At 38.5% G+C, this 14,058-nt stretch overlaps 2 protein-coding genes across 35 annotated transcripts in view; both read right to left on the bottom strand.

Moving 5' to 3' along the window:
• The window catches only part of UBQLN1 (ubiquilin 1), a 30,190-nt gene extending 27,225 nt beyond the window's left edge, over positions 1–2,965 (bottom strand). For all 4 annotated transcript variants that reach the window (XM_085530327.1, XM_015849252.2, XM_085530328.1 and 1 more), the window contains exon 1: positions 2,718–2,965. In XM_085530327.1, coding sequence (XP_085386453.1) covers positions 2,718–2,876 — 159 coding nt within the window. In that variant the 5' untranslated portion in view covers positions 2,877–2,965. The remainder of the gene's footprint in view (positions 1–2,717) is intronic.
• A 3,447-nt stretch (positions 2,966–6,412) lies between these two features.
• Positions 6,413–14,058, bottom strand: part of GKAP1 (G kinase anchoring protein 1) — a 31,446-nt gene continuing 23,800 nt past the window's right edge. For 14 of the 31 annotated variants that reach the window (XM_085530364.1, XM_085530361.1, XM_085530358.1 and 11 more), the window contains 7 exons: positions 13,779–13,931; positions 13,290–13,376; positions 11,104–11,167; positions 9,635–9,705; positions 8,601–8,678; positions 7,420–7,476; positions 6,413–6,743 (listed from right to left, as the gene is read on the bottom strand). In XM_085530364.1, coding sequence (XP_085386490.1) covers positions 6,696–6,743; positions 7,420–7,476; positions 8,601–8,678; positions 9,635–9,705; positions 11,104–11,167; positions 13,290–13,376; positions 13,779–13,931 — 558 coding nt within the window. In that variant the 3' untranslated portion in view covers positions 6,413–6,695. Of the gene's footprint in view, positions 6,744–7,419; positions 7,477–8,583; positions 8,679–9,634; positions 9,706–11,103; positions 11,168–13,289; positions 13,377–13,778; positions 13,932–14,058 lie in introns of all 31 variants that reach the window. The other 17 variants (XM_085530368.1, XM_085530370.1, XM_015849259.3 and 14 more) reach the window with 6 other exon arrangements.

Here is a 14,058-nt window from a genome sequence, read left to right as displayed (position 1 = left end):
TTCTAGATGCACAACGCAGCATCAGCAATGACTCCATTACTGAAGTTTTCAATACAGAAAAAAAAAAAAAAACAAACGTGAGACTAACCCATTTTAAGGGTCAGCTCTGGAAACATCATATTTACTGCTGATGCTTACTATTAAAAACAGCTTATTATTACAGTTTAAGAAAAACAGATTAACATTAGCCACTACCAGACACTGTGTATTTTAGTGGTAGTTGTGACAGCTTAGGACCCACAGCAAATGGTGGGCCTCCAGGGGCAATCTTACTTCATGGGAACCAAGGTATAACTGCAAATAGTCTGTACCTCTAATGTACTGTCAAATGTTTAGCGCTTAAGATAAGTGGACAACAATTAAATTTCAAGCAGCATCTTCTATTAACTACTTAAAATCATATGTCTTCTTTTAGTAAAGTGTGCTTGCTAGCTTATTTAGACATTTGCTTTTAAGACAACTGATCACAAAACAACCTGGCATCCCAACTGGCCTTCATATTTAAAAAAAAAAAAAATCCTGCTAAAGATAAATTTGTAAATATAAATTTCACCTTAAGTAAATTTGTTTACACCTCCTTAAGTATCCAAATAATTTGCAATTACATTGTTTTTGGTGATAGATACTTTCCTCCTGTTAGATCTGGAATATGAATCTCCAAAAAAATTAAAAAAGACCCCATAAAGAACTTTCCAGTAACTTTATAACAGTGCTGATGTTGCTTAGAAGAGGAAAAAAAGTACCCCCTTCTGACAGATTTCTGCAAACATTAAAAGCAAACGCTGCCATTTCACCTTTGGGAGAAATGCCTAGATTAAGTTTGCAGATAGAGTAGCAGGTAGGATGCTGCAAAAAGCCCAAAGACAGAAGAGTATCACTTCCCCAGCAGCTGGAGAGAGGACCTCAATTAAGCTTATTTCTGGGATGCTTATAAGCAAAATAATGAGAAAAACTTGAAAGAAATACCAGCATCTTGTCGCCTCACAGCAACTAGGTAGAACAAAGATTTAAATTCTAGCCCAGTTGCTGGTACTACACTCAGGGCTTTTACTTCACCTCTTGTATTCCCCTTTGATAACCACATAGCATCTTCTGGTTTAACCATAAGAAATGATATCAAGCTTTGCATTTTGACAACAGTGGTGACACCTGGAGATAAATTCAGAGCCTTCAGCAACTAATTCAAACTCCTTGGCAAACTGACATTCAGTTTAGGAAAGGCTGTGTTTCCCAGATAAGCAGGACATCTGAAGCCTAAAAGCAGAGTCTCATCCCACAAGCTTTGAGGAGCTAAGCTGTACGCTGCTGGGTTTGATAATACAGGCACCATAATAAGGTCGATGTGCTAATGAGAAACTTAAATAGCCAAGACTCTCAAAAACAGGTTTTGGACTAAATACAGGCCTGGCCCACACCACCTCTGGCATGGGCAACACCTCCCAGTGGAACCTGACAACCACCAAAGATTCCCTAGAAAGAACCCTATATTAACTCATCACATGTGTGGCACTACATTTTAATATATAAAGCAATTCTAAGAATAAACCATCACTTCAGTGGAAATAGTATGTATACTTACATGTTGAAGTGTACGAGATCTGTTACTTTACATCCTAGGTATGCATGCTAGGAAAATCAACCAACCATACACCCAGAGCTAAAATAAAATAATGTCAGCTTTGTAACCTGTCACTCAGGTTGTCAACTTTCATGGCTGGATTTCTGTGGCAGCAGAGCTCACATACATGCCCATGTTTTACTTTGCAGTTACAAGTCACATGCAAGAAGGGGGAAAAAAAAAAAGAATTCAAACTGAGGCACCTCATCCAAAGATACTTTAAAGAACATTTCAGATAAATCATATGGACAAAGTAAGCTCTGAATCCCCTCCAAGTAACTGCATCTTTTGGAGTATCTTAGCAAAACAGTATCCATCTCCTTCACAAACAGAAGGCTGATTTTACAGACTCTACCTTAGGCTTTGATTGTAGTTCCTCTATGGTTGGTTGCCCTCTAACTCAAATAAAAGCCCCCATCAACACCTGCACAGAAAACTTCCACAAAAAAACATTACAGGAGCATTACAGGAAATCGAGATGATGATTCACTACTTCTTTCAAACCGAAGGTACCAGGGTTGGGGTGGAGGGGGCACAGGCTTTCATAAGAAAAGTGCAGCTGAAGTTGCACTTTATTTACACTGCAAATTCTATAATCTCTCGAAAAAGACAACTTCCCTAAAATTCTGATGCTCGCCGTGGCGTTCTCAGTTGTTTGGGTTTTTTTTTTGTTTGTTTGGGTTTTTTTTGGTAGTGTTGTTTTTTTAGAGCACATTTTATCCAGATAACGACCGGCCCCACAACGCTCTCAGCAAGGTGATTGCGCACGCTCTCCGCAGCCTCACCGGCAAGCAAGCTGCCGCCTCCCGCTGCCAGCCTGAGTCAGCCGGGCCGGGCAACGCAACAAGAGCCGGGCCGGGCCTCCTCCCGAGCCGACACACAACCGCGGGTAGCGAGAGGTCGGGGGGGGGATGCGGCCGCCCCGCCGGGAGCGGACCACGACCGAGCCCCGCCGCTCTCCGGCCCGGCCCCGCGCAGCTCGGGCAGGCAGCAGTCGCTTCGTCACGGGCACGGGCCCCAGCCCTGCAGCGTGAGGCCGCGGAGCGCGGCAGAGCTCGGCCGGCAGGCCGCGTTTCCCTCGCTCCTCGCCGCCCCTCACCTGCCGGATGCTGCTGGTTTCGGCAACAGAGAACTCCTCTTTCTCTTTGGGAGTCTTCACCGTGACTCTGATAATGCGCGGTTCGTCGGCAGCTGAGCCCTGAGCAGGAGTCTCCGGGGGACTGCGGCGCCCCGCGGGGCTGTCTGTGCTGTCTGACATCGTGAGCGGGGCCGGGCCGGCACCTAACGCCCGTCAGCTCGGAACAAGCACAACACTCCCTACTCTCACCTCACCCCCCAACGGGCTCTGCCCGCTCCCGTAGCGCCGGGCGGAAATACCCGTCCTGGCCGCGGCGCGCATTGATGACGCAGCTCTTCGGGGAAGTTACTAGAAAGGGGCGCTGCCTGCCCGGGTGGGGGCTGGATGCACGGCGTCCATTGCGCGCATGCGCCACGCTCGCGTAGGCGCAGTTAGTCTCGCGTACGCCGCCAACTGCGGGGCGGGGCGGGGCGGGGCGGGGCGGTCTGGTCTGAGTTTGGTCTTTCAGTTTGTTGCTCTGCGCTGTTGTACGGCAATAATGTCGAACGTGTACTGTTCTGGAAGCGGGATTCCTGAGGCACTGCTCCATAGACGGGTTGCACGTTGCTCTGAATTTTGGACCAAGTGCACTTAATCGCTAATTAATTCTAGCGTCACCAAGTCAGGCTCTACCTAGTGATATTCGTAAATTAAAGATTCGAATTTCTCTTTTAAGCATGAAACACAATCATGGATTTCCGTAGGACACCGAGTGCCTGCTCCTCCTCATCCTTCATTAACAGCTCGGTTTCCCAGAGGACGCTGTGCAGCGGAGGAGCTGCTGTCTTGCTGTGGTGTGAGGATAATCTCATGTGTAGGAACTCAGTGTAAATCATGTTGGCTGGTAACACCACAGAGCTGCCTCCAGTCCTCTAAAACTATTGTGCAATCCATTTAAAACCTGTCAACAGGTTTTAAAACAGGGATACCAAAAGCTGGCGGAAGGCCCATTGAAGTTCTGGTTGGCCTAGAGAATTGGTGTGTTAAGGAAAAAAAATGCTTTCAGGTATATTTAATCTCTGAGCCTTTTTTTTGTCACACTCATTCCTTTTCCCGTGTTAGTTGTGACCCTACACAGCACTGAACTGTGGTGCAGCAGGGCGCTTTGACACAGAATGGTGGTAGAATGAGGGCCGCAGTGAGTCAGGTAGTGCTTTGCTCAACCAAGCAGTGGTTTCAAGCAGCAATCAATTGGATCAAAGTGCAAGGGCTTTTGCAACCAGGGCTACTCTTAGTTTACAACAGCTCATGCTGACTGTATGGCTACTTGAGTACAGTTTGTACCAAAATAGCACAACTGCTATCCATTAGGCTAGAAGAGATTTACAGTTTAGATTATTAGGCATCTGTGGTATTCAGTGAGAGTACCTAAGAGGTAAGGAGTACAAAATAAGAACTTGAATTTAGTAGGTTCTTAATGTGGGAATGGAATGTTGTTTCTGCATTACATATTGAAAAAGGCAGTCGATCTGAAGAAGCAGAACATGTGTTTGTATTTTGTAACTTGTCCTTAGAAATAGTTGGTGTAAAAAGTAGAAATACCGCATATGTTAGTAGCATATTGTAGAAATGTAGTTGCTGAATTAAGTGATTAATTCTTGTTTGTAAAACTGCAATAGTTTTTAAATGTTCCAAATAGCATGGGAATAGTATTATGGACTAGAAAACATACTGTAGGGCTATTCTGTTTGGATAAGAGACCCTCAGCAAGAGAAAAACAGACTTAACAAACATCAAAGAAGCCAGGGTCTCCGTACAAGGCTGGATTGCTTTGTCCTGTGGGTAGGTTGGGATGCAAGAGGAAGACATGAAGATACTCCCTTCTATCCTTCCAAGCTTATCTCTATCCAGAGGCGACCAGATGTCCAGACAAATTGTTGAGTGGGAAAACGTCAGAAGTTAAATAATTAGCAATACACTTGCTTAGCTAGCAAAAATTTATGTTTAGTAAGTATCCATATGTTTAGCTGAGAGTTGGGAAGATTGTGAACTTAAAGTACTCAGCCAATGAGGAACCAGGGGAGAAAAAGATATGCGTCAGGTAATGTGGCATAAAAAATATAACGCTGTTTTCTGTGTGCTCTCCTGCCCGTAGAACACCTGCCACTGCAATTGCAAATAAGGCCTCCTTTATCAGAGACACTGTCCTGATAAATTATTTGCATGTTTCCAACAATTAAGCAGGAATTTTCAAGCAGAAAACTGATGTTTCTACATCTTAGTTTTGGTACAGCTAACAAGCATGAGAAGGTTTGTTTGCCTGCATGAAATGTGTGCTCACTGTAAGTTCAGAATGCAACTTATACATCAAGCATGGAAAACTGTAAAGTAATACAGCAAACAATTTGGAGTTCTTATTCTGCCTCAGGATGCCATTTTCTTGAACAGTATCCTTTCATTCTTCTTGCTTTTTTTCTTTACCACTTTCTTCTATCTGTGCTTGTTTTCCTACTTTTTTATAAACACTTGTGCAGTTTGTCTTCCTTAATGTCTGCTCCAATTGCAGGATTCATCTAATTGGCTCAGACAAAACAGAAAAAGAGTTCAGAGTGACTGGATGCTACCTGGAATCTAAGTGAAAATACCAGTTCAAGTAGGCTGAAACAAATCAAGAGTGTCAGTAGACTATCTTAGGTATACTCAGTTTAATGTTCTATCTGAAGTCAGCAATGCAATTTTGAGTTTAAACAAGGTCTCACTCAGGTGGTTTAGCTACTGTACAATTTACATGCAAGGTCTTCAGTGATTACATTCCTGAACATTAAAACCAAAATGTAACACATTTTTTATAACCAGATTATAACATATAGGAGAAGTGAAAGTGTAAAAATAAAAAATCTGCATAATAAATTGCTTCTGAGTAGACAGCAATGATCTTCTACTGTCCACTACATGGATGTACTGCCTTTAATACAGGAAAACGTGCATGATACATTGCTACAGCTGAATCAGAGGGCAACATCTTGTCAGCTCATCAGCAACTCCAGCAAATAAAATGTTAGTGTCTCACTTTGTGTCTCACAGTGGGATTTCTCTTTACTCTATGGAAGACATTAAAGATCTTCATGAAAGTAGCATCAGATTGAAATAGAGCCCCAAGCTTCTGAACTGTGACTGCCACTAAGTACACACTCAACATCTAGGAAAAAAATTATCTCTTTTATTATCCTGAGTAGTTAACTAGAATTTCCCAGTTGTACCTAAGCTCTGTCCCTTCATATTTTTGTTGTTTTGATTCACAATAGTATTTTCTACTCCGTAATTTTTTTTTTAGTTATACTTAGTCATATTGATCCCAGAAATTTTGCTTCTCCACGTCTGCTCTGTACATACCCTGTGCTTTGACTTCTGCTCCTGGTCTCCTTAACCTGCTGTGGAGAGTTTTTCTTTTCTTTGGGCAAAGACACCTCAGTTTCCCCAACTTAAGACCTTTCTTTTTTTTTTTTTTTTTCCCTGAAATTAATTCCTAATATCAGCATGAGAAACTTCCAGATGTAAATTTTTTTTTTAAACACCTATCATAAAAGTAGTATAGAACCTATGCAGTGTAAGCACGTTCAAAGAACAGGAGCCTTCTTCTCTTTCTTGTACCTTTATCACCTCACCTTTGCTTAAATCCTGATTAAGTGATAATTAAGTGAAGCTATCTAAATTGAAAAATTCTACAGAAGCAAGAATTCAAACACAGAAATACAAGAGTTTTATTGAATGATGAAAAACTAATGGCATTACAATTAATGTTTTATCTTTGCCAGAATACTAGTTCTCTCACTTTTCTTTAGCAGAAAGTACAACAAATCAAGTTTTCAGAATGTTAATTAAACTAGTATTTATTAATTTTTCTTCAAAAACTGCATAGTTGAGCAGTTGTACAACAAATATATAAATTTATGCAAAACCCTGAACAAAGATTTACTTTTTTTTTTTTTTTTTTTGCATTGAATCTGGTGGCAGAGGAGATCACCTGTACTGGTCAGGTTCTGAGTGCTTTTTCCCTCTTTTCCCACTCTGTAAGAGAATAAAAACAAGCATTTCATTAATATAGTAGGCATGACACTTTCAATCTGCAGTTTTTTTTTTTTACTGAATAGCATCAATTAGTAGGGCAAAAAAGGCAGTTTTGTTAAACTATACAAATATTATGGAACATGAACCCATGTAAACATCAGATAAATAAATGAAAACAGTTGAGGTACCTAAATGATAGATAATTGACAGGTAAGGTGAAAAGGACCTAGTTCAAGCCCACCTGCTGTGGGGCTAGGAACCCATCCAGCCTGCCCTTGAATGACTCCAGGGATGGGGGCATCCACAGCTTCTCTGGGCAGCTGGTGCCAGAGCCTTACCACCCTCTGAGAAAAGTACTTCCACCTTACATCTAACCTAAATCTCCCCTCCTTTAAAGTGCTCCCCCTTGTCTCACTGTTATCTGCACATATAAAAGTTTAATGGTTTGCTGTAGCTACGGTAATGGGAGAACGGCTGGACTAGATGATCCTGTAGGTCCTTTTCAACCTTGTGATTCTATGATTCTAAGTTGCTCTCCAAAGGACTGAAGATGACAGACTAGATTAGCACGAACATCAGCTCGCTTCTTCAGCTCCTTTGCAGGCATCCTGTCTGGTCCTATAAAGCCATGTACGTCAATCTTGTGCAAGTGAACCACAACTTATGCTTTCTATACCTTTGGTAGCACATCTTTTTTCCACACTCTGCCAGTAGGCACACAGGCCTTTAACATCTGGTGATAAAAAAATACACTTGTTTATTTCTTATTTATTATTATTATTTCTAATTTTTAACCCACGCATTTTTGGCTTATTATTTTTTTAAATTTGTCCTCCTGATTCAGGACAGTTTTCAATTAAGAAAGTGGGCATAGTGTCATCAAAATACAGTATCACAAAAATAAGAAGTGTCATCCTGGTCTTCATGCACAGATTACAGTGGAGAATAATAAAAGCAGAAACAATCCCCGCATGGCAGATAAAACCATTTTCTTAGTAGATGCAAATTAACTAGAAAAATGGGGGAGAGGAAAAAAAAAAGGGGGGGGGAAATAAAATATGATGGATAAAGAAAGAAACAGCAAGATGTGGAGGGATTAACCATAAGTCAACAGGATACCTACAAACCAACATAATGCCAGACTATTTGTGTAATTGGAAAAGACAAGCTACAGAGGCTATCTCAAGAGCTTCTATCATATAAAAAATGCAGGGTGTCCCTGTAACCTACACAAAAGGTCACAGCCAAAGAAACATACTAAGATTTGCCAAGCCATGGCCTCAATCATCCTCAGTCTCATGGGATTAAATATTTGCTGTTTTCAAAAAAAAAAAAAGCCAGAATGTTAAGCATCATACTGTTTATATAGCAGTGAACAGAAATTCACTAAACATTTTATGCATTAGTTATGATGTTGAATGTACACAATCAGCAAGACACTAATCCTAACACTCAATTTCCATATAACTTGGTATGAATTTCCTACAAACGTTTGTCTACAAACAGAACTGTAATACAGAAATGAGGAAAGAATATGGCAAAAAAGCCACATTTATGAAGTCTAAAGTTAGGGCATACAGACACAGAGTAGTAGAAGAACATCTTCCTTTTGCTATTTGCCTGCATAGTTCAAGTTTTAAAGTACAAAACAGAATTCTACATGTGAAAACTTTCTTTGCTTTGCTACTATGTCCCTCACCCCACCCAAAGTCCCCAAATACAGCTTGACCTATTAATTGTATTTTAAATAAAAAGAATCAGAATTAACAGGTTAGTTCCCAGTAGATTATTTCATAACAGTTAGTTCCATCAGCAAAACAAAGTTATTAACATACTTAACTGTACGTAAAATACCACCTGATATTTTGTTAATTCTGCCTGCAGCAGCTTCACTTTGGACCTTTCTTGCTCTAATGCAGCATGAAGCGTAGTTACCTAAAAGTGTACAGAATGCTAATTGATAAAGCATGCTTTACAATTTTAAGTCAATGTAATTAGGTCACTGCGGTCCTCCATTAGCACTATGTGGACAAATCAGTAATAAATGCTGGATTTGAGGGAAAAGAAAGTAAACGTGTGTATGGGAGATTGGTAATCACAGCCTGAACCACTGATTAATCAGCTGAGGCAAGTGTTGGGTCAACTGCAGGAGCACATGTGAGAGTAATGTAGCTGTGCTCCCGGAAGGGGTGGAGCTTGACTCCACCTCCTCTGAGACCTCATTTAAGGGCTGACCCTCACTGAGGCAGCATCTCTTGGAGACTGCTCTTCAGTGAAGACTGCCCCAGCTTCCTCAGCAAAGGCATCACTGCTGGTGAGTTTCCCTCTTGCTTATAACCTTTTGTACATTTATTACCATCTTTGTTAACATCTGTATATTTACCACCTATACAATGTGTGATTGCACCTGAACTGAAGTGCAAGTAAAACCTTCTTTAACAATCACTATTTCCCACACATTTACTAGTTTACCTTTATACCTAATTTACCTAAACTAGAGATAGAAAAGGAAGGAAACCAACCAGGAGCAATGGCAGCAATAAAAAAATCCACTACAACAACCAATAGAAAAAAACAAACAAAAAAAACCCAACAATATCTGAAACATCTTTCAGAACTTCCTATCTCTAGTTATGAAAGGATTATATTTCTAATGTACTGTTGAATGCAAAATCCTTTCAGTCCTTCTGATGTCTGCTGCCTTAACAGAGAAACATTTTAGTGAGTAATAGCAGAGTTAAAAGTCCTCCAGCACATACAGGGCTGGGCTAACAAAACGTCACAACTTTGTTTTGGTTCCAGTTTCCTCCTATGATTGCCTTAAGCAACATTTTTTAAATGCAAAAAATAATAACAATAATACAATAATAATAAAAAGAATCCCTGCTTACTTGTAAGGTCAATTCATTTTTTATGACTTGCAATTCATCCACCTGTAGGAGTTTTTCTGCTTTATCTTTCACTACAGAGAGAAAGAAACAGAATGAGATTATCTTCTGTATTTGCAGGCCTTCATCTGTAACAGCACTATAATATCAAAAGCAACTGTTAGTTGCCAGTGCCATTAGTAGCAGCTCGGGAAATTCAGAAGATTAAAACCCAATCTTGCAGTACTTACCTGTACTTAACTCTGTAAGTAACATGGATTTTTAAGGACATTCACTGTGAAAAAAGTCCATAAGAAAACTTTGGGATTGTAAACTTCATGTGAGCCCAGTCACAGCCACAGAAGTTTACACCAGTATTAAGTATCTACTTAAGTATAGATCTGTTTAAACTAGTTAGTGCCTATGAAGTATCTGTGGATAGATTAACATTCTCGGTGCGAAGAAAGTAAGCTTTTTTTCAGGACTCGGTTTTGCTATGGACTGACTATCCCAATGGAATATAGGATAGCCTCAGTCAATGCAAGATGAGATCTGGTAAAACCACAAAATTGCTTTCTTTTATTCTACATTAATACTCAGTATACATAGAGAAAACCTTCAGAACTTCACTTCTTTACTCTCACATGATGAAGACATTTCATCTTGGCTCAGAGACTGACCTGAAGTAATAAAGCTAGAATTTGCACTGCTTGATCATCATCTTAATGTTGCAGCCATCTTAGCTTGCTTATAAGCACGCTTTACATTAAAAAAAACTTAGATTTCTGAGTTAAAAAGAGCCAACTCAGATAAACCACATTCAAGAGCCAAATTAAGAAACTGAAAAGCAAACAGAACTTTGTAAGAAAATTAGTAACATGGACCCAACCAAACCACCATGCAAGATTAGGGATATTAAAAGTAATTATCCATAACAAGTATAAAATTTCTAGAATATTTACATACATGGATCTAAGTATATATATATGTGCATATATGTATTTCAATCTTTGACAGAAAATGAAAACTACAAACACAGTTACAATAGAAGAAAATTACCAGAGTTTCATATATGATGCTCTGGTTTAGCTGTCTCTATTGAATGTATGGCAAAAGACTTGTGTCCAGCAGTTTAAAGCACAGCTTGCATAGATACAAGAACTGAACATTTACCATCATCTGAGATACTTGAAATCCAGAACAAGATCAAGTCATTAGCAATACCAAGTTTAACTTAAAGTGTCACTAAAACCATAACTGAGCAGTTTAAATTTCACAGAAGAGTATCAGAATGCAATCAATTTTTTGATGATGTAACATCAGTTATGCAATACTGTGTAGTTCAAATGCATTATTTCACTGGAGATGCTGCAAATCAATAGCCTTCTAGTTCCTTACAACTGTCACTGTGCCCACTTATTTTAAAAAATCTGATTTGAAAGTTCCTTCTAGGTTTTCAAAAGTGCTCCCAAGTTTCCTGATGAATCTCTTACTTTCACCTTCCTGCAGCATCTTCAGAAGCTGTGCATTTCTTGCTTTTACTTCTTTATATTTCACCTGCGTGAAAGAAAATAATTACCTGTATACACAATAAAAAGTTATTTAAAAAAGCATGACTCAGAGGTTTCATAATTGAAAATTATGACTGCCACAAAGAATCTGATGTCTGTTTTAATTAAGCAGAATTTAAATAATATATAATTTAATAATTTAAATAATAGTCAAAGTAATAATAGTCAAAGTAAGAAATACATGACAGGAAAAATGGATTAATAGCAAAGTCAATAAATTAAGGCAAGCACAAGTTTTAATGAAAGTTAAAATAAGAAAGTTATGCCACTGGAAACTACAGTTTAGGTCTGCCTAAACCTAGGCCTGTTGCATCAGAAGCTTTAAGGCTTCTCCAGTGAAAAGTATTTATATATCACATAATTATAAGACTTTCTGGACAATATAGTTTGTCATATTACTTGGTTAACAGGATAAGATCTCACTGTTCTACAGATGATTTTTTAACTTACAGTTCTTAGTTACAGTTCCCTTATAAACTCTTTCCACCTCAAGCATTCCTCCCTCCCCCTTTTTTTTTATTTATGGGTTTTAACTATACCTATTCGTAAGCCAATCTTTTACTTAACTGATTACCACTGTCAGTAGTAGCCATACATCTTAATAGTAAACTTACTTTTTCTGTCACAAAGCCGATCACTAAGAAGTTCTAGAACCTTTTTTCTTCAACAAAGAATCTACCACTTCTCACTTAATCAGATCTCAAGAAACAATCTTACTTCCCCAAAATAGTTGTTTACCTTCCAGTCAGTTGCAAACATGAAAAGAGCTACTAGTATGGGTAGTGCAGTGCCGTCTCACTTTATGTCTTGGAACTATGCTCATGTGCATAAGCCTGTTATGTGCACCTCCACCACAATTAGTGGGTCCTTTGTTTTGGTCCTTTGTTTTTGTACAGTTGTTTTAAACAGAACCTTCCAATTCCAGTGTACCAAAACACTGTACCACAGCCACAATCAATAAGCATTTAATGTTTCAAAAACATACACGTATGCAAGACAAGCTTATAAAAAATCAAACAGCTGTATAATCACCCATCACCTCACCAGTACCCTTATGCATTGTGTTTATTCTGCCAAATGCAGTGAAGTGCTAATCTATGTGAGTTTATAGCTCAAAAAAATTGCACACAGGGAGTCCAGCTGTAGTACATGGTGAAAACAGCTTCTAATGAAATTCCTGCATTTATTTCTACAAGTAAAACTCCTCTGAAGCATCAGAACGCTTCCAAAATCGACCTGCTCAGGCTACCTTAAGAAAGGAACACGTCATAATAAAATAATTTAAAAGTAATTCCACACTGCTTTATTTTGTTACAATAACTGTTACACATGGATGTCTTGCCCTTTTTTCTCTAGACACTATTCAGACAATGCTGACATTACCTGAAAACACGAAAGCAACTAGAGTCATTTTCCCCAGCTATTCTGACAATACTGTGTAGTTATTATTTTCTTTATGTGTTTTAGCATTTACTGAATCTGACTTCAGTTTTACTTGACTCTTGCCACACTGCAGCTTTAAAGGACTCCACTCTTGCTACACTGCAGCTTTAAAGCAGTCCTCTTAAACCTGACAAAATATTCAGTCTTTCAGTGTTATCTTTCAGAATTTCAGGTAATGGACTGAATCTGTGAAGAAAAAAATGAAAAAGCCCACAAAAAATCCAGTCCTACATGTAGTTCTTAAATTCAAGGAAAGCTTAGTTTGAGTTAAATATAAATAAATAAATAAATCTATAAATTGGAAAAGACCAAAGGAAATCCAACTTTCTGCTCCAAGAAGAGCTAACTTCTGAGTAAGGATTTTTAAAAATTTTTTTATTCCTAGGCAATAAACAAAGCAGCAATACTAAAAGCAACTGGTTGTGGATATACCAGAGAGGAAGTTTGTCTGGATGCTTCATCTTGATTCTTCTAATTGTTTTTAAATCCTTAACTTACCAGGAAAGACTACTTCACGTGGTAGCAGAGGAATAATTTTGCTTTGTAAAGGTCGTCTGAGACCAAGCTAAACTATCTCTACAGATTATTACACACTTATAGTATGTACTAAGACATGGCTGAAGTTAGATTTTGTTTGCAATTATAAGTTATTATAAGCTACATACCTCCCTCTGAGTTACTATATTTCTAAGTTGCTGAATTTCTGCATCTTTCTTTTCAAGCTCAAATTTTAGTTGTTCTGTTACACTCTCCTGTAAACAAGGAAGTATCATTTGTTAATAACAGAGCAATTTGAATTTGATTCCTGTGAAAGGCAACTTATATCTTTTTACTATGGACTAGGATAATTGTTGGAAATTAGATAAGTATATCTGCAGAAATGCCAGAAGAATGAGTAAGAAATGCAGGAATAGATATTGTCTTGTTCTGCTGGGCAAGTATTTGAACCACATGCAATTTAAATATCTCTTCAGACAGACAAAAGTATTAAAAATGGTGTTGCAGGTTTTTAATATTTGGTTTCTTTTGTCGTTGTTTTTAATTGTTGTTTATTTTAAAATGATCATGCTTTGATTAGTGTTTTCTTCCACTTAAGTACTCTCTCCTAATTCTTAGTCACTTCTTCACTTGAGACTGACACCCCTTTTACATGCCTGGTTGTACTCATGACATGTGCAGTTATGTATTTCATTGCAATCACTGAGCTGGTCTCTCCTTTTTTCTCTTTCAACTATTTTTTGAACATCATCTTCCAGCTTATGGAAAAATCTTCCATCATTCATCAAAGTCTGAGAAGAGACTGGTTCCTGTTAAAAATAAGCATTGCAACAGATTTTCCTTTAAACAAATTAATAATCAGATAAAAACAACATGCTTTAAAAATATGGAAAAAAAGACAACATTCTGATTTATTTATTTAAACCTCAGTCCTGA

Source organism: Coturnix japonica, chromosome Z (assembly GCF_054131305.1).
Source record: "Coturnix japonica strain WE chromosome Z, WE-NBRP24, whole genome shotgun sequence".
NCBI classification, from domain to species: Eukaryota; Metazoa; Chordata; class Aves; order Galliformes; family Phasianidae; genus Coturnix; species Coturnix japonica.
This window is presented reverse-complemented; position numbering and strand designations above follow the sequence as displayed.